Here is a 21,094-nt window from a genome sequence, read left to right as displayed (position 1 = left end):
TTGGAAATCTCGGCCAGAAAATCTCTGATGCCATTGGACTGCATTGCAAAGCAAGTTGGGATATTCACTTGGCAACTGAAGGTTTACTGCTCTTATTAAAAGATTTGTAATTGCACCAGTTCTCAGGGGCCCAAATGCACTTCAGCGACCATAATAGCTAGAGAATGACTGTTGTTAATGAAATCCTATATTCTAGACCAAGAAGGCATCACGAAAGAGGTACCAGGTTCAAGGCCTGATTGTGTTAAGTGCTGTACAAACGCAGTCTCTGCACTGATGTACTTTGGGATGAAAGAAGCTCTCAAAATGCATTCACAGAGGACTTTCAGTCAATAGTGAACTGCAATGTGTAGACTTTGTGCCGAATCCTATTTATATCAAAATACTGATTGGCTTCAATGGGTGCAAGATTGATTCTCTACAATAGGATGCTTGGACCACTCTCTACCTCCAAATAAGATGCACCTTCCAACTTTTTCATGCAGTGTACAAGCAAGGTAAGCATGTGGGAAAACTTAGCCAGTAACAAAAATGTTTATTCAGAATTATGTTTACTAGCATAGGACATTTAGCTTGGGGTAGGAAAACAAGTTTTTAAATGGAAATAATAAGACTACTCAGTATTTACCTCTTGAAATATTTTTTCCTGGCAATATACTGGACCTTTGCGTACACAGACAGCATTGATCCGTCTCTCAGTTTACTTTGCTTTGATGGACTCTTTCATGAAACACGTGTAAACAGAATAGATGAAGATGTACATAACAGAACCTCTCTTTTTCGGACACTGGCAACAATGGGCTCTCTATCAATGACACATTCAAGCCTGACCAACACAATGCTATTCTCCTCTGTAACCATGAATACATATTTTGAACACTGACCATTTCATTTGGCGCAGTGAGAAAGCCACACAGTGTTTAAGTTCCCCCTTATGAAATGCCTATAATTGGATGGATTCATGTTTATCACTAGTTATTCATTTCCTGGCCTGTCTGACCACTGCTGATTTGCTCTCTCATTCAAAGTGCTCAGTGCTACCAGAGATCTGTTTTGGTAATGTCTTTAATCTGTTTACTCACCTGGAGGGGGGAAAATGCTACATACTTCACTCTGCTCAGTGCTGCAATTGGGAGCCAACCCCAAACCACAGACAATGCTGTTCTGTCTAAGTGGAGGGGACAATAATAGCTTTGCTGCTCTTTTCCACATTAAGGCTGTCCTCGGGCGTCAACAGTTATGAGCATTAAAACTAAGTTTATTATCAAAAGCGGGAATAGCCACTGTGGAGGCAGAACCACCCAAATCATCCTACGATAGTCTAGGGAGATAGTCTCATTTGTTTAAATTACAGCAACACTTTCTACTGGAATTAAAAATGTATCAACATTTCTGCCCTCTCATGTTTGTTGTTCCATTTTATTCCAACACTGTCAATGTAATTCCACTGATCGTACTGCAATTAAAGAGTTCAAAGGTGCGGGCGCTACTACTATTTAGCCACATGTCAGTGACTGGAGTTTTCTACTATGCCACATTTTGAAGAAGCAAACCCCAACGCTGTGCATTTCCCCCTTTTCTGGGGCAAACAGTCATTTCACATCACCTACATTAAAGGTCATGATATCTCAACTACAGGATTTCACCTTCCCCATGGGGGTGAGGAGTGTAAGGAGGAGGTCAGCATGTCTTACAAGATTATTCAGTATAATAAGACAGGGAAAATACCTCCGATTAAGGACATTGAAAGAATATTTACAATGAAAAGCGACAGTGCCAATAGAGGGCTGCTAGAAATGGGATTGTAAATACACAGGTCCGGTATCAGCTACCATTGCATTCTCCCTGCCCTTTCCCCCTCCTACTCGTTGCCACACTTTTAAAAAGTTATAGCATTAGCACATGGGAATCCAAGTCTCCTCCATGCAGAAGCAGGAATACGTGGAGAGGAAAGGGGAACAAAAACGTACTCCATTTCTAAAGGAGGAGAATTGCTTTCTGACGACTGGTTTGGCAAGCGCAGAGAGGACAATGAAAGCCGTCTTCTGGACTCCCTTTTAGAGTGATTCCATCTATTTATTTGTGTGTCCCCATTTAAATCTAGCACTAGGTAGCTCTGGCTGGCAAAATCAAAATGTAAACAGAAACACAACAAGAGAACGACGGCCTTTCTAGCGCTTGAAGTGCTCCAAGAGCTGTTAGTTTATAAGAGCAAATAATTTCTTCTTGAAGCTGTGAAGTGTAAACAGAATGGATAAACTGTTTCTGGCCTCTAATTTCCCACGGTGGGGAAAAAATATAATCCTCTCTCCCTTACCCACCACCTCATCTTCAAAGGCAACCTTCTAATCACTCTATGCAGTAAATTATCTTATCTAGAACATCACTAGTTATCGCTTCCCCTTGCAAACAATATACAGCCTTCCAGGCATCCTCAAGATTCCTGCTGGCCACTCAGTAAAGCTTTCTACCTACTACACTATGGGGTTCCTACAGTGTATCTCTCCGTCTAGCATTTTTGCCTATATGAAAGTGAGGGGGAAAGACTGGCTGAAAAGAAGGAGGAAAAAGGAGTAGGAGGAAGTCACACACTTAAAAAGAAAAACACAACAGTCCAAAACTCTGAAGATGAAGACTCATGTTTGTCAAGTGTTCATTACTTTGTGTCTCTACTATTACTTCAGTTAAGGGGGGGTGATTTTTTCACTATTGTTATTTGTATTGCAATAATGCCTCTGAGCCCCAAGTATGAATCAGGATCCCAGTGTGCTAGATGCTGTACAAACACAAAACCAAAAGATGGCCCTTGCCCCAAAGAACTTACAACCTACTGCTATCCATTTCTGTGTGTGGGCAAAGTAACCAGCACCTGAGAGATTTATTCTTAGATTCTTTCATTGTTCAAGTGCCTTTCCTTGAAGGATTTGAGAGGTGTTGGTACATACAGTGAGCAGCTTTAACAGAAGTTATTCATATTTCCTAGTCATCTCCTTCTCCTAAAGTTCATAATCTTCGCAAACTTCTAAGAATTAATCTGCATAGCCATCAGGATGTGCACACATCTTCATGTACAGCGTGAGCACAAACTTGAGATAGAGAACATTTTAAGTTATATGCAAGCTTTAACAAAAGGGAGTTCAATTATATTAAAAACACTGTACGACATACAGCGACAAACCATAACCATTCTTCCTGATCCACACATATTTCACATTAAACAAAAGAAAGAGTAAAATGGGGTATAGATTTTAGGCACCGAAGGCTGAGAGGGACATTACCTATTTTTCAAGTTAGTGGTGAATCATATAAGATACTGAATATAAAAAAAGAGGAGCTAACAGCCATACCAAATTCAGTTGCAAAATTAATGTACAGTATGGACAGACTATGGATAAGATATGGTTGTACCAAAGAAAAACTATGGAAAAACTGATCTTTTATACCAGTTAAATCTCGACTAACTCTTTAAATCCCATGTTAAAAGATGTGATCGATCCAAAGAAACTTGTTTGGGGTAATGTAGGATGATCTTCAGTAAAAAGGTACCACTCAAGGGTTTCTACTGTTATTCATTATTAAGTCCAGCAAAATAAGTGGCCGGTAAGAATATTAAAAATTCTTACAATAAAATTTTTAGAAATAAAATGGCCTAACCATTTTGAAATTAGGAAGACAAGTCCATACTGTGGAATGTGACTATATCATTTTTAAATCTATTGGAAAAATAAAAATGCCTAAAACATCTGAACACATTATGAATTACTGGAATTAAAAACAAATGGATTTGTTTAATGTGTAGAACAGCCTCCTGGAGCAGAGATTGCTTATATCAGGTTTCAGTTCTGGATGAGCCAACTGCCCTGAACATTCACCACCCTTCAGCTAGAAAAATCTCTGTGTGTTTAGTTTGCAGTTTGCTTTAACTGACTTGGGTCCAACCTAATCATCCTTCCCATTAACCATTTTGGTTCCTTATGTTCATACCTGCTGTTAAAAAACCCCAAAAAAACAAAACAAAAAAAACCCCACTTTACTTTAGCCTACAAATAGCAGCAATTCAAAATCTCACATAGTAATTTTTTTCCCCACTTGCAGTGAGCCTGGATGACATAGCATATTACAAGCTATATGCCAGTTGGTTTACAGTCATTACACATTTTAAATTGACTAGCACCCCAATCCTAAAGTCAGATTCATGCAGGTGCACTGATCACAATGAGAATTCATCCAGACACACAAGTCTACCTATCCAGATCTTAATGAAGAATCAGAGCCTAGTTTTGTAATAGTGCTGTGATAAGAAAGACACATAAAAGAGATGAACTCACAAGTGTTTAGAGATTATATCTACACAGTGTGTACACTGCATACACAAAAAAAAGTGTGTTAACTCGTGTGAACTAACCTGTGGTTTTTTGTTTGAAGTTTTTGTTTGTTTGTTTTTGCAGTTTAGACATACCCTACATGTGGCTGAATTGTTCTTTTTCTAATGTAGGGGTAGAATAGTATCTGCTAGCTCATGCAATATTTGGTCGACGGATGTGAATTTAGTAGTAATATTTTGGCCAACAGAGACTTCCTGAGCTTTCTCATTAACAACAACAAATGGAGAGTAATTGCGTGCGTGCGTGCACACACACACACGACTGCGCCTAGAACAATTGGGCCCTGATCCCAGTTGGGACCTCAAGGTGTGACCAAAACACAAACAACAGTGGACTGTGAACTAGCGTCTATTAATAAAGTACTGGCGCTAAGAACAGAATAGTGTCACTTCACAAAAAGGATAACATTATGCAATGAATGCTGAGTATATCCAGAGTACAAAACATTAGGAGGAATTCTATCAATGACTTGAAACCAAGCCAGCCAATGATTAGGAATCTAATCTTAACACCTTTGCACACACAAGTTTGATCAATTCTACTCTACCAGAATTTTGTATTTGTCTACTCACCTCAATTACCTGTGGTAGCGACATCATTGAGGAGGGCACCAAAGCAGACGGGACTGCCATGGTAGCTCAGCAGATGTTAAATATGTTAGGCCCCTCCTCCACACCTGAAGTATTGACACAGTTGGTCAGATCTCAGTCATGCTGGCATTTGCTCCTACAAGGAAGGGAAAAAAAAATCTTTAGATCATCAAGAAAGCCATGTAAGCATAACCACCCAAATACCAAACTTCCTCCAAACCAATCTCCGATTAATTTAATTGCATGGCACAGTTTGCCTATTGGATGCATGACCATTTACAGAAGACTTGAAAGAGACGTTTCAAGGGACACATTGAAAGTTTGGTTCAGGATAATAAAATATTTAACCCAGCCAGGTAAAACTAAATTGAAACATATTGAATCCAGCAACATGTTAACAAAAAAATTCCAATGTATGTTTTAAAAGAAATGAGATATCATGACATACATAGTACCAGCATTATATGCATACATTTCTTCACCATGAAAATTGTTTCAGAAAAATTAGTTTTCAACTTGTATCATATTAGCAATTTCTAAAGTACCAACATGATAAATCAACATTTTATTTTTTAGTGAAACAAGATAATAACTGCTCTCATATCTCTAATTGTAAACCAGGGGCAGATTTCAAAAATGGAAAGTATCTCCTCTCCACTCCAAATTGTCTAAATACTGCAGCATGATACAGTCTGATCACATTAACTGCATATTTTTTTTACCGTCAATATAGAGTAACTACTAGAAGCTTGAGTCTCATCATAACTGATACTCAGTTTTAAAAGCAAAATATGCTTATTCAAGAGTGCAATTAAATACTTGAAAATTCCCCAAACTTCTTCAGAAACACCCGAGTGCTATATTTTAAAAAAATACAAATATTACTGCTCATTACCCATCTCTAAAGGAGACAGGCATTTGCAGTTAAAGGTAATATAATGATCTCAGCTTTCCCAAGACACGTTGAAATAATTTGGAGGATGAACAGAAGTACAGCAGCCCTTGATAATTTTTAGTTTGCATTCATTCTTTTTTGTTTGTGCTACTTACACCACTCAAACAAACTGTTTTTTTGTGAAGTATGATAAATGTATTTCCTTATGTCACTTATTAGTTTAAGGTTCAATTGTTGACTGACTTTTGTTTTATGGGGGGAGAATTTAGTCAAACATTTTAACTTTGCCTTCTGTTGCCATAGATATATTCTTTCTAACATCCTCATTTTTATCAGATGTCTCTCACATAGTTTTAGATAATTTCTCTGGATAGTTTGAGTGCATAAAATGATATTTTAAAAGAGTCTGCCACTTCAATAAGTATGCTAAGCCATTTCAGAAAACTGCAATGACCCTTCTTCTGAAAAATTTGAAGTCTGGCCTTTTGCTGCCTGTGTCTAGCATAGATTTGTTGTGCTGTTGACCTTACAGCATTTTATTACCACTGGTGCAGTTCAAGAAGCAGTAACAATGGTGGTGGCATGAGTGTAGACAAGGCACTGTCATTTATACCCCTATGTCAACTCACTCTTACCAGAGCTAGTCTAGATGTCATTCTGGCAAAAATGCCAGCAGCTGCCTGATCCCACCATTGCTACCACTAGTATCGCTAGTAACGCAACAGTAGGAGATTTAAGATGAAGTTTAGCAGACAACACCATTGTGTCTTGGTAATTAACACACATGCACTCAATACAGTTGAAACATTCTATGCATCTGATACTGTGTGAAAGTAATGTACTTCAATTGATCTCTCACTTAAGTTGCGGGTATTTAAAGGTGTACTCAAATGTAGTTTGAGCTACTGGTCTCAGGCAGAAATATACACATTTGTGAACTCTGGGCATGATTATTGCAAGTCGTCTTTACGAATGAAGACACATTCTGAAAAAGCTCCCAGTGATACACAACACAGCAGCCTGTGCAGTTAGGAATATAGGTCAACGTAAGCACACTGCACCAGTACTCCTCAAGCTGTGCTGGCTTCCCACTGAATATGAAGTACAGTTCAAAGTCTCAGTCCTGCTTAAAGTCCTTCATAGGGTCAACACTAGGTGCCCAAGAGATGTTTTCTTCCTTGGCAACCATGGCAACCTCCCACAATGGCTACATGCCACAACTCTTGAACAACTTGGGGAGATTCCTGGAGTGCCGGAGACAGAACTTTCAGAGGAGCTGGACCTACGCTATGGAACTCACACTCACAGACAGAATGATGGTGCTCAGGACCAAATACAAAACACACCAACAGCCAATACCTTTGTTAAAAAACTCAAGACATTTCTCCTACATGTTTTGAAGGAGGTGTGGAGAGCGATTTTCTTTACTGCTATTTCAGTCCTTGAGCTATTATTCTAGTATTGGAGCACACTGTAAGACAAATTTAATTAAAGTTTTTCCCACAAACCAAAAACAAAGAACAAAGGTGCAACAGGAAAACAGATTTGCTAGTGAAATGCAAAGAGTTCCCCATTCAGGTTGCTTTGGCTGAGGTTCTACCAGCTTCTTTGTGTATTTCCCTTCATTATATGTGCAAAAAAATGAAATAAAGAATGGTGAAAAGAAATGAAGTTAGTGTGTTCTCTGAAACTGGTTTTAAGATAATGATCAAATTCCAGGATCTCAACTCTTGAAAACGGAATTTAGCAGTTTCATTCACAAAACAAAACAAAAATCCCCAGCGTCCCTGTATACTGATATATATTAATGGCCATGGAAAAGATTTAAAAGTTTTGTAGGTAAACTTAATGCTGTCCCTACCTAACATTGCCTTTCCTGGAAGATGTTGTGGAAAACTGTTCCCACTGACATCCAACAGATATGCAAAAAAAAAAAAGAGTTAATTGGTATTTATCAGACTGAGGCCACAGTGTAGTCATCTAGATCAACCCTGCCAGTAACTTTCCTATTCTTAATTCACTTTCCTCAAAGCCAACATATATTTAGCATGCCAAGTAAGAGCAGATAGTAATGCAGGAAAGCTGTATTCCACATGCTTCTCTGAGTCAGTCATGTCTTTTTTTTGTTTAAGCTCAGTCTCTGCCTGCCATTGTGTAAGGTATTCCTCCCTCTTAAAAAGGGTCATCCTAGAAAGCTTGCTTCAATTTCATACATAGCCCAGCATGCTTACATCACATGTAACTGAAACCGACCATCTTCCATGCACTAGGGTCAGTTTTTCCATCTTCTTTATATAGCTCTCCACTGAGCCCTCTTCTCCCCAGCTTAGCTCCTGCAAGAAATCTTTTCATTCTTTCCACACGGCATTCTGCTCCAGATCTCTGCTACTGTCCTCACGCTGAGGAAAAAACATGGAGACCTCGCCTTCCCCAAAAGGCCTTCAGAGGAAACTAAATAACCAAGACAGAACACTTTAACACTCCCAAATCCTTTGCAAAAACACAGTTGTGGCTATTTTATAACTCTCTGATTTTTGGACTAAATACGATGCCCTCTGACAAACACAGAAAGCAGATTAACACTGTGAATATTAGTGTGCATTTATTTATTTTTTAAACCAAAAGAAACTTCATTATCTGATTAAACACGAATACGTCAGTAAAGATCTTTTCTAGTCCTAGGCCACTAACTGCCCCTGCCACTGATTTGACAGATTTTATCACTTTCTCCCTAGCCTCGGTAAGCCCGGCCGAAGTGCCTCATGAGGTCTTACTACCTTCTCTAAAGTCAGCTGGGGATAATGGTCCACACACACTATATTTATCACATTGCTTCTTCTTGTCTTTTTTTATTCCCCAAATGTTGTTACTGTTCGAAAATAGAGTTCAGGGTTCTAATGAGAAAAAAGGGGAAAATTCAAAACAGATGAGCCAAAAATTCTGTTTTACTAAATTTGGGGAGAGCTGTCCAGCTTGGAACAGGAGAAGTCACAGAAATCTGATTACCAGGTAAGAAAAAGTTACCATTTTCTGCCCTTCTCCTTTTAGGGTTGCTAACTTTCTAATAGCACAAAACTGAAGACCCCTGTCCCTTTCCCCGATGCCCCACCCCTTCTCTGAGGCTCCACCCCCACTCACTCCATCCCCCTCCCTCTATCGCTCGGGGTTTGGGGTTCAGGCGGAGGCTCCAGGCTGGGCCAAGGGGTTTGGAGTGTGGCAGGGGCTCCAGGGTGAGGCAGGGGGTTGTGGTGTGGGAGGGGGTATGGGCTCTGGGCTGGGGGTGCGGGCTCTGGGGTGGGGCCAGAATAGAGGGGTTCAGGGTGCAGAAGGGAGATCCAGGCTGGGGCAGGGGGTTGGGGTGCGGGAGGGGGTTCTGAGCTGGAGCAGGGGGTTGGGGCTCAGGACAGGGTTTGAGGTGTGGGCTCTGGGAGGGAGTTTGGGTGCGGGAGGGGTTTGGGGCAGGGGATTGTGGTGCAGGAGGGGGTGCAGGCTCCAGGAGCGAGTTTGGGTGTGGGAGGGGGCATGGGCTCCACTCACCTTGGGTGGCTCCCCACAGGTGGCGACATGTCCCTCGGCTCCTAGGCGGAGGCACAGCCAGGCAGCTCGGTACGCTGCCTTTGCCCAAAGGCGCTGCCCCCGCAGCTCCCACTAGCCGCGGTTCCCAGCCAATGGGAGCTGCGGAGCTGGCGCTCAAGGCAGGGCCAGTGTGCGGAGTCCCCCGGCCGGCCCTTTGCTAGGAGCCAAGGGACATGTCACCACTTGCAGGGAGCTGTGCGGAGCCAGGTTGGGAGCCTGCCAGCCCCGCACCAACCGGATACCAACCGGACTTTTAATGACCCGGTCAGCAGTGCTGACCGGAGCCGCTAGGGTCCCCTTTCGACCAGGCATTTCGGTCGAAAACCGGACACCTGGTAACCCTATCTCCTTATACCCGCCAGACAGCATCAAGGGACAAAAAAAGATTCTAAATCCATTGATCTTTAAATTGGTTATGTTCACTGTATCATGTACAAAAGTGAGATACACAAGACACAAAGCTTAAAACCGATTACATGCTATCTTAATTTGATTTTATTTAGAAGTTTAATGCATCTTGGCTCATTACTCCTCAAAAGGGGAAAAAGTTTTTATGGAAACAGATATAACCACTAACGATTTGTTTTAAGGTTTCTCCAAACAAATACAAATTATGGAGTTAATTCAAAATTCCTAAACATACTCTGAGAACACATTTCTATTTATTCACTTAGCCATACTTAATCGCTTCTACAAACATATAAATTATTTCTTTTAGCAACTACTTTTAACAGCTAAGTAAAGAGAAGTATTTTAAGACTTTTTCGGGAATCACCCGCTTAAGCAGCAGAGGGTGCCACCAGATACAACGAGGGCTGTACTAGAATGTGTGTCGCGCGGTGTGAGCTTGTTCATTTGTTACATACCATAGATACTTTGACTAGATGCATTAGAGATACTTTAAAATGTTGAGCACAGCACCAGAGAGGCTACAGGCCTGACCCACAAGATGCCAAGTGTCTAAGGTGACCAGACAGCAAATATGAAAAATCAGGACAGGGAGTGGGAGGTAATAGGAACCTATATAAGAAAAAGGCCCAAAAATCGGGACTGGCCCTATAAAATCAGGACATGTGGTCACCCTATAAGTGTCTCCTGACAGGTACTGAGCATTCTCAACTCTCATTCACTGCATTGGCAGTTGAAAGTACTCAGTAATATGCAGGAACTAGCCAGGAAAGAGGAGGCGGCAGACCATAAAGAGAACCAAAGAATCAGAGAAAGTCTCTGCAAGTGAAAATGGCAAGTGCTATCGAAAAGGATATGCCTAATTTTTACCACCTGGTGACTTATTTGCAGCGAGCTGTTCAAACACAATATGAAGAGTTGAGAAGTAAAACTGAGACCTCAGGCCTCTACATGGGTTGCACTATTATTTTATGGGGTTTTTCTGGCAAACAAGAGTCACTCTAATGCTATGGTCACAGGTACCACATACAATTTCCTCATTCTGAAAATTTACTTTGCATATGAGTTTTTATTTGAATTGTATGTCCGTATATTAGAAAAACCAAATACATAACCTCATCTTATGAGGACTGAGTTCATTCTACACAAAAGGCACATTTCCTACTCCCAAAATTTTCTTTTAGAAAATGAAAACCGGGGCTGGGTTTTCAAGGCAACAAGATGGACCAAACATTAGATTTAAATTAGCTTGTAATTTAAAGATAGGTTACAGTGGTTATTTGTATGAGGCATTTAAGGTCTTTTGCAGTTCATACCTGACATGGGAATTTGTCCTATATAAAAAGCAGAGAGTATATAGATATATCTACCTATATATTTTGAATAATAGAACGAACAATGAAACAGTTAAATTAAGTTCTATCAATAATTGTATATTACTAATATATTGTAGTATACCACTAAAAAACAAGGAAGAGTGAGACACCACTACAGCTCTCTGGTATTACATTTTGGAGAAGTGAGGAGAGATTGAAAATATTGAGCATGGGTTATACAGCATGAAGATTAGTGAAGAACAGGGTGGTGGTGTTCTGTCGACAGGTAGAATTCTGTAACGATAACTGAGGGAAGTATCAGAAGTTATGAAGAGGTTCAAATCCCCTGAAGGGGCACCTCCTTGTGGCTAGGCCTGGGAATTAACTCTTGTCCCATCTGGCACCTCCTTCCATCGGTTACTCACGCTGTGGCCTCATTCTCTCTTCATGACTCTGCCCTCCGACCAGGTCACTAGATAGTTCTACCTGTCCAGATAAAGTCCCATCGGACAAGCTGTCCATATGCTATTTCAAACAGTCTTCCATCCCAATTCCACGTCCTGTGTCACTCTCTCAGTGACTGGTAGGGAACCCAGGCCTGCCTTCTACTCTGGGTTCCAGCCCTGGGGCCCTATAACTAGCAATATCAGTCTGCTTAGTCTCACACCCTGTTGTTATTTCTCTGGGCTCCTTTCTACCCCCTCCTCTCTCTCCTTGCCAATCTCTGAGTTTACCACTAGAGCTTCCTCCACTCCCTGAGGCTACTTCACCCCTCTAGGCCTCTTGTAAGACTGCCTAGTCCAGGCAGGACCCAGGTCTTATTCTCCCCCTGGATTTCCTCCTTGACCCTGGCCAACTCCTCTCTCTCTAGGGAATGACTACAGACCTCATACCTGCATCCCCCCTCCTGCTCTCACTTCCTAGCTTTATGCTCCTAGCCCAGCTAGGTTTCATCTGCCCTAGGCCATATCAATCCCTGGTTCCCCTGCAGCATCTAAGATTAATTGGCCCTGCCTGGCCCACATTAACCTGCTCAAGGCGTGGGTGTGGCGTTCACCCCATCACAGAAGTATTGCAGTTAACGTCCATTGTTGTTGTAGCCATGTTGGTTCTAGTATACAAGAGAGACAAGGTGGGTGAGGTAATATCTTTTAGAGGACCAACTTCTGTTGGTGAGAGAGACAAGTTTTCGAGCTTATACATGCTGAGAAGTTGGTCCAATCACAGTAAAAAGTAGCCTGCTGATTCAATGAACCTCGCCCTAGTGCTCCACTTTCTTCACTGTCTTGCCACCGAATACCAGGTTTCAGAACTCACCTTTGAAGTCCACCATGGGAACAGCACGAGTTATTGGAGGAACTGCCTACCTCTGTGGGACCACGGCCTCCCACAATGGCTGCGCTCCACTGGAGCAATCTAATTGTCAACCTCAGGAGTGAGGCTTGTGTGAGCAAAAGACAGCTTTTTAGAAGATCTGCTTCTTGAAGAGATCAGAATTACCACAAACCTCAATGAATGTGAAGTTAAAAATACCTCCATGTTTCAGAACATGCAGACACCAAGTACAAGAAACCAACAGATCAAGGTTCATACAAAAGTACAAAATACTGAAAAGTGACGGGGACAACGTATTAACCAAAATCATTGATGCATGGAACTCTCTCTTCTCTTAACATATATATGCACATACACACAAATAGCGCACACCCACAGAAAATCCCTTAACAGAAGGGGCAACAGGATATGACAAATGGGGTCACATCACACACAAATATATGTATAGTTTCTGCTGAATATATTTTTCATAGAATGCTTATCTGAATTCCTTAACTAGCCTATCATTTGCAGTAAAGGAGAAGTTACTAAAGAAGTAGTGACTAAGGAGCTCATCAGGACTTAACAGCCAAAACCAGTAGACAACATGTCAGAACAGCACTAAAATACTGAAATCCCTGACACAGTCAGATACACACGCACAGATTAACCTAAACCAACAGCCCAATGCTAGTATCACGTGTTGCTGCAGCAACCTGCACTATTCTGAGTAACTCATTTTTATGTATTATATATAGAACCCTGGCTGGAATCCAGCTGGTGGTGGCCGGATAGGTGGGTTTCCCACCAGAGCATTCGCCTAGAACCACACTGCTGTGAGCCCCACCCCTTCATTTTTTATATCATCTTCTAACACAGGGGTCGGCAACCTTTCAGAAGTGCTGTGCCGAGTCTTCATTTATTCACTCTAATTTAAGGTTTCGCGTGCCAGTAATACATTTTAAACTTTTTAGAAGGTCCCTTTCTATAAGTCTATAATATATAACTAAACTATTGTTGTATGTAAAGTAAATAAGGTTTTTAAAATGTTTAAGAAGTTTCATTTAAAATTAAATTAAAATGCAGAGCCCCCCGGACCGGGGCCAGGACCTGGGCAGTGTGAGTGCCACTGAAAATCAGCTTGCGTTCCGCCTTCGGCACGCGTGCCATAGGTTGCCTACCCCTGTTCTAGCATATAGGCATCTGGTACATTTTTAAAGCGCTGGTTGAAAAGAAAAATCTTAAAATCTTTCCAAGTAAAGGTTAAGACAGTTTCTAAGAGCTCTCCAGATTTAACATAAAATAATAGAGCATAAAACCTGAAAATACACTGGAAAACCATTGTGTAGGCAAATTATAAAGGTTGGATCACAAACTAACTAGGGGGAAAGTCAATACTGCCTGCTTGTACTGTGTATGACTACTGGACCTGCTTAAGAGAACTATTACGGTGAGAAGCTTCGGATAGATGATTAGGTTCTTGAAAGTGCTCCAGCTGGAAATTAATATGTCCATATTAAAAATACTCCACAACTCTGGCTGGATGGTGTACAATAGGCACTGCTGTAGAAACACACACACACGGAGTTGATTATGGTCTTGCATAAGTATAAAATCAGGAATAATTCCATTTAAGTCAATGAAGTTACATAGATATAAAATTAGTGAGAGTACAGAATCAGGCCCTGAGCCCCTGGGGGGAAAATACAGGAAATAGGATCCTCAGACAAATTTTCTATAGCAAAAAGGCACAGTGCCAGAAAATGCAATCGCTTATTAAAGAGGAACAAGTCTGAACCACAAAAGGACAAGGGCAGCTTCTTACTAATGAGGTTTTGACAGCTTGCTGTATTACAAGGCATTGAAAGAGTGCCAAGAATTAGTGAGCAGATTCAAACACATCATAACCAAACTATGAAATGGCAGGTGTTTAATACAAATATTACTCTAATTACTCCTACTGTTTATATACATGTTTAACTTTACAGTAAACATATCCAGCAAACAGATAACTATATATGGGGAACTACATAGGAGCCATACATTTAATGATGAAACTGCAGATTATGGAATTTCTTCTGCTTTATGAACATGACTACCAGATGCTATTTGGCCACAAGACAGTATTCAGCATCTAGAAAGCTTCATTTATTTTAAAAGTTCAAGCATTGGGTTCACTAAGAAAACCAGTTAAAATAATAGACACTGTAGTGCAGATCTGACATACACAACACACAAATATCCCTAATGAATAAAGTGCACCTCTCTCAAAAAATGTTGTACTTGATCATGTTAATCTCTGGATCACCTGTCCCAGACTCAACACGAAGAGGAACAAAATAGTCATTTTTTAAGTTATTTCTAAAAGTTAGAAGAATAGATCTCTGTATAAAAGTAAAGGTGAGGTTGGAAGTACATGGGACAACGGACCATGCATCTTGTTTGAGCTCCACAACTAATTTGTTTAAGACTCTAAGTAGACATTTACTTCATTGGAAAGAAGTCGAAGCTGTTATAAGCAGACTCGTTAGGCCAAAGGATAAACTGGGATTTTGGAATTCATAACTTTTCACCATGCCAGATCCTCTCTTTGATGATCTGCTGAAACCTTACAGTTTTAAAGACTGAACCCAAATCAGAGCTAGGTAATGCAGTTTGGCTGTAAGTGTGTGTGGTTACACATACTATAGAAGAATAGATTTTTTTTTTGTGGGAACAAAAGACTACTTTGGAGAATAGGTTTCCTGGGGATGAAAAGTAACTTATGATGTCAAAGGTTACATCATAAAATCATCTTACTACAGGGTTTAAGAAACAAAGATAAATGCACCTGAAAAGAGTTCATGAGAGACTCTGGATTAGATTGGTGAGATGCCAATCTGTATCAGAAGATGCTGATACTGATTATTACATGGTTCCATTATAGGCTTGAAACAAAATCCTCCTGATTTCATCCATTTTGAATATGGCTAATGCTGTGGAATAGAAGCAGGACTATAAAAAGGACCGTTATAACCATTTGTTGTACCAGAAGCATTCAGGATAAGATCCTGAGACTGTCAAGGGGAAAAAAGAAAAAGACACATGTAAACATGTAACAGAGCAAGTTAACAACAACAAAAAATCAGAGCTGAGACACAGGCTCCATTTTCAGGTTTTATTTAGGAGTCATTCCAGATTTTATGCAGTCTCCTACTGCCAGAAGTACCCACTGTCTCTCTCCTCACTCTTCCCCTGCAGTCTGCATCTCTAAACACAATTATTTATTAAACATTAGTTGGTTCAGCACGACACAAACCCGAGTAAAAGACTATCCTTACTCAGAGAGCTTTAGAATACAGAAACAGACACAAATAAAACAAGACGTGTTGGCAGGCTCAAAGAATGGCAACCACAGCTTTGTGTACGGTTTTTTTTTCTCCCTCTGCACACATGTAACTTTGAAGACGACATTTTATTGGCATTGACATGGGTTAGCGTTTAGGGGCATCCCTGAAGTGAGACAAAGAATCTTTTCCTTTAGTGAGCCCCCCATTATAACAATTGGACAGAAGAGTTCACATAAGGGTAACATCATTGCTCTTCGTTAGCAGAAGGCAGTTAACTTACTATATTTGGTTATAAGAACAAACATTTTCCCATGATTAATATGACAATTTTACACACATTAGAGGATGCTATAAAAAGGTATTGAAGAAGTGGAAGGAATAGGACACCAAGACAAAAATGTGTGTCCTTGGGCCAAGTTCTAGACCAAAGCATAACCCTGCCCCCCCCCCCCTCATTTAGGCATTGACACCGTATGCACGGCAAAAGCAGCATTAGTGTTGCCTGCATTCCATCACAAGCAGCCTTCACCCCCAAGCAAATTATGCCAACCACAGGCACGGAGATCTTTCCAAGGAACAACAGCACATAGACAGACCTGCAGATATGGAGGGTGATCAGATAACAAAGGTGAAATATCGATACGCGGGGGGTGGGGGAGGGAGCCGCCAGAGGACCTCCCCGCACCAGCTCACCCCGGGGCCCCTTGGAATCCTGAGGCATAGTCTGTGGGCCCCCGGGGACCCCAGGTTGAAAACCACTGCTGAGTTCAGCCAGCCCCTCCAACCGCACCACAGGTGTCAGGGGAGCCCAGCAAGGGACAGGCATGACGGGGACCACAGCCGAGCAGTGCAAAGAGGAGCAGAAACGGGGTCTCAGCCGCAGAGCTGCGCCCCCGGAATTCTCCAGCGGTGGCTGCAGCGGGTGGGAGCCGGGCCGGGGGGCGCAGAGCCAGCTCCCTGCAGCCCGGCTAGACCCCCGGCAGCACTAGATGGGGGGGCTGGTGCATCTGCAAGGCAGAGTCTTTTTGTGACGGCCGCCGCCAGGCGGCACAGCCCCGTCTCCACCCGACTCTATGGTGGCTGCAACAGCTGAGCGTGCCCCGGCCCGGAGCTGACAAGCCCACGTGCTGCGCTAGATCCCCAGGGCAGCCTGGCTCGCTTCCCGGCCGCCCTCCCCGCCCGGCCGGGCTGCTCTGTGAGCCATGGGCGCGGCGAAGGAGGCCCAGGCCTGCCTCGCCTTCTACCGGGGGCTCGGGCGGAGGGAGCCGCTGCGGGATCTCTGCCGGGCCGTGCTCGCCTTCCTGGAGAAGCTGGAGCAGTTCGCAGAGTGACTACTGGGCACCACCCCGTCCCGCCAGCGCTTGCACCGCCGTACAGCTGATCAGCGCAAGCCTGGGAGGGAGGACGAATGCGGCATGCTTGAGGAAGAGGCAGGGCCAAGGCGGGGATTTGGGGAGGGATCCAATGGGGCAGTGAGGAAACATCGGTCGGGACGTGGGACAAACAAGCAAATATCGGGGCAGTCCTGATAAAATCAGGACGTCTGATCACCCCACATGCACCCATGAGTCCTGGATTTGTCCTAGAACTCCCTTCCATAGCTTCTGGTGCAGAGAGTCTGGAGAAATGCCTCTTCACTGGGAGAGAGGCAGGGGGACCAGTATAGTAGCAACTCACCTCTGCATCTTCTTCCAGGCACAGTTTCCTCTGGTGGGCACCCATTGGCTGAAACTATATCCCTTAACCACTCTGTGACTCACTTTCTCCATACCAAAAGTGTGGGGGAGGGTAATAGTACTACCTGCTACACTAGGGAGTTCTGAGTCTTAAGTCATTATTTTTTGGAAAGTTCTTTGAGGTACTTGGATGGAAGGTACAACAGAAATACCAACAACTATGTGCCCCACCTGAAACTGGGTGTATACCCTAATTATTCTTTGTCATTGTGCTCCATTTTTTTTACAAATTTTTTAAAACTAAAAGTACATGAGAAGTAAGTCATATTGCTCCCCATATATAACAGTATGTGTCACTTTTATTGCACACTAACTAAATGCACTGTTTCGTGTTTGTGTTTTTATATATGCACACACAAGTACTAAGAAAGATTTCACTGCTCACTTTAACAGTTTTACTGTTTTAATATTACATCTAGGCACTAATGTAATACACATTAATACAAAAATGCTCAAAAGTGTGTTTGTTAAAGATATTTATTTTATATACATAAATGTACAGATGTGGTTGTTTTGTGGGGTGGAGGAAGGAAGAAAGGGTTGCAGTGATTCCTGGTAGCTCTCTCTAGTATTTTATTGTAGCATCATTTGGTCACTGCAGGAGCTATTATATGTTAGCAAACGTCACCATAAAGTATGTAAATATGAAAGAGAAAAATTATCTAATTCTGCTCTGTTACAAAACAGAATTTAGTTTAGTTTTATTATATTACAGTAGTGCTAGGCACTAACATCATTTTTTAAGCACCTCAACCCACAACCACAAAATGTTGTCCTCTACCTTCATCATCACAACATAAACCATGTTACACCAAGTTTATGGACAACTAGGTTAAAGTAGCTATAAGAAATTTAACAATATTTCTATTAGTCAAGAACACCCAATTGAAACCGTTCTTGAAAAAAGTGCCTAAGCGATTACCCACAAACCAACAAAAATACATCATTCTATTTTTTGCAAGTGACCAAGGGCAATATTTTTATTAAGGCAAGAAGGTCTTTGAAAACAATGTCTTATTTTCAGGCTAAAAGTCAAACCTGGCAAATGCAGGTGAAAATTTATCAACTTCACCGTGACTTGACCCCGGTCTAAATCTGGCCAATTGTCTAACAGACATTGGTTACCCTAGTTTTCTATGCAATAATTTACTCCAGTAGTTTACTTCAAACAAACCACTGCATAAATATGGCAAACTATTTTTCGGTTTTATGGCTGCACCAGTATTTTAAAAAATGTGGAAGCACAATTAGTTTTTATGCCAATATCTAAAGTAATGTTTTATCAGGAGACATTGTCTTATTTCGTAGCAGTGAGCAGATTGTTGAATCTTGACCTTGAGTTCAGTACATGCTGTACTAAGACAAATAAATTTGCAGAAGCTAAACTTATGTGAAACTTTACCAAATGACCTAGCTAAGCACACTGACTCAACTCAAATTGATTAAACCATTATGACCCCAAAGATGCATGTTTGTTTATCCCTTCCTCTCCCCCCCCCACCCCATTACTCATTCCAGGATGTATTTTGCCTGAAGCTGCAATCTAAGATAAACTCCTGCACTCTGCATTCAATTGCTAGGCGATTACAAGGATTACAATACATAATGCCTTTGTTTCGATAATTGGGGGTGGGGAAGGCGATAGGAGAAGAGAATGGGATGCATATACAAAGATATTGATGTGACCAGTTACTAGACAACATCAAATTACTTAGATCTTTTGAGCAAGAGAAAATATTTGCTGACAACACACACATTTAATGGGAAACTAATCTTTTCGGTTAGTGGGAAAAGATCAAAGCTCTCACAAAGTTATCAAAATGTCCAGAACTGCATAAATAGAATTTATAACAGTTAAAGGAAGAATATTCAAGTAAATAAAAAACATGGCCCCAATCCTGAAAAAAATGTATGAAAGTACTTAACTTAAAGTACACCGACTTCAGTGGTACAACTCACTTGTGTTTGCAGGATTGGGTCTTATTTGTTAACACACCAGGATGTGTCAATCTATCAAGCCAGTATCAGCCAGTGTGTAGAGACTTTTGTTTATAGACAGTTATCCCATTTCAGCAAATAGCTGTGTTTATCATTCACTGATCAACTATGTATCTAACAAAAATCAAATTAGTACTTCCTCAACATTAATATCTGTGGCCAGCTCTATGGATGACAGAAGTTCTGTAATTTTACCTGATATTCCAGAAATTTGGTTTAGACATCTCCTACAAAATTCTATTCTCCCACAACCCCCATCAAAAGAGGAAAAAATTCATAGCTGAATTTGAGAGGGCTTACCAGGACATGATATGAAGTGCCACCTCAGAATAAGAATTTAAATAAACATTTTTTTTTAAAAGACCAAGTATCCCTACAATGTATTTTGAAATAGGGAAATCTGCAATGTGCTATTTAGAGGAAAAACGTTTTCAAATCTAATGACAAATCAATGTAGATATATTTGAAAGCTGCAGAAAGCATATTGCACGGAACCTTTGCCAGTTTAAGATGGAGTTAGGGTGGTGTATCAATTCAGGATCAGTGAACAGAGAATTAATTAATTAAAGTATCAGAGGGGTAGCCGTGTTAGTCTGGATCTGTAAAAGCAGCAAAGAGTCCTGTGGCACCTTATAGACTAACAGACGTTTTGGAGCATGAGCTTTCGCGGGTGAATACCCACTTCGTCGGATGCATGTATCCGACCAAGTGGGTATTCACCCACGAAAGCTCATGCTCCAATTAATTAAAGAGGCCCATTTCTTTCAACTGTCTATTCAAGTCTCTTCTGAAAACCCACTTCTGCCATGATCCCTAAACAAAACTTGCTGACTCACAATGGCAAATTTGAGGGATAATTAGAAATAAACAGTTTAGTAGGCTGTCTAAGTTAACACCACTGCCTTACCAAGATGTGGTCAGTCACCAACTGGATCACTTTACTTACACTGTGCATCCCTTTCTCCTCTCCTCTTCAGCTTGTGAACTTCCGTGAGCAGGGACTGTACCTCCTTTTTTATTTAGAATGTGCCTAGAACAGTGCAGTGCTACCAAGTCGAGTTAATAATCCCGTGAGAGCTTATTAACGTAGATTGTATTTCAGTACAGTTAAGCATGAATGAATTTTATTCTATGAATTGTGTTATTCAATTAACTTTGGCCTGAGGGGAAATATTGTTAGTTTGACTCCTTTACCAGACTTCATTATAGTGAGCATGGTAAAGGGATTTTGGCAACCATCCCTATTTCTCTATTAATCACTATTTGAATACATTTATAGTATTGTAATTAAACCAGTTTAAACAGCAGCAAATCTGCAATTACAGTGCAAAAGAAATTCCCTCGATAGCCAGGAAGGTAAGAATCTACTTCAAACATCCACAAGACAGAAGAAACAGGAGTTGTTCTTAGGTTTCAACATTGCTCTGCACCTTTCCCTAAAAGGAAGAGGCAGCTATTAACTGTTCAGCATGGTTTTGGACACAGCAAATGACACAAGTAACACCACCGTTACAAGATATGCAATATTAACATAACTTCTCAGAATG

At 41.3% G+C, this 21,094-nt stretch overlaps 1 protein-coding gene across 7 annotated transcripts in view; it reads right to left on the bottom strand.

The window, feature by feature from the left end:
- The window catches only part of LPAR1 (lysophosphatidic acid receptor 1), a 102,765-nt gene that overhangs the window by 60,203 nt on the left and 21,468 nt on the right, over positions 1-21,094 (bottom strand). For 5 of the 7 annotated variants that reach the window (XM_039544868.1, XM_039544870.1, XM_039544873.1 and 2 more), the window contains exon 2: positions 4,958-5,111. In XM_039544868.1, coding sequence (XP_039400802.1) covers positions 4,958-5,017 — 60 coding nt within the window. In that variant the 5' untranslated portion in view covers positions 5,018-5,111. Of the gene's footprint in view, positions 1-4,957; positions 5,112-8,101; positions 8,123-21,094 lie in introns of those variants that run through there. The other 2 variants (XM_039544874.1, XM_039544875.1) reach the window with 2 other exon arrangements.

The sequence above is a fragment of the Mauremys reevesii genome, linkage group 6 (assembly GCF_016161935.1).
Source record: "Mauremys reevesii isolate NIE-2019 linkage group 6, ASM1616193v1, whole genome shotgun sequence".
NCBI lineage: Eukaryota > Metazoa > Chordata > Testudines > Geoemydidae > Mauremys > Mauremys reevesii.
The sequence above is the reverse complement of the archived record's forward strand: the minus strand, read 5'-3'. Positions and strand labels throughout refer to the sequence as shown.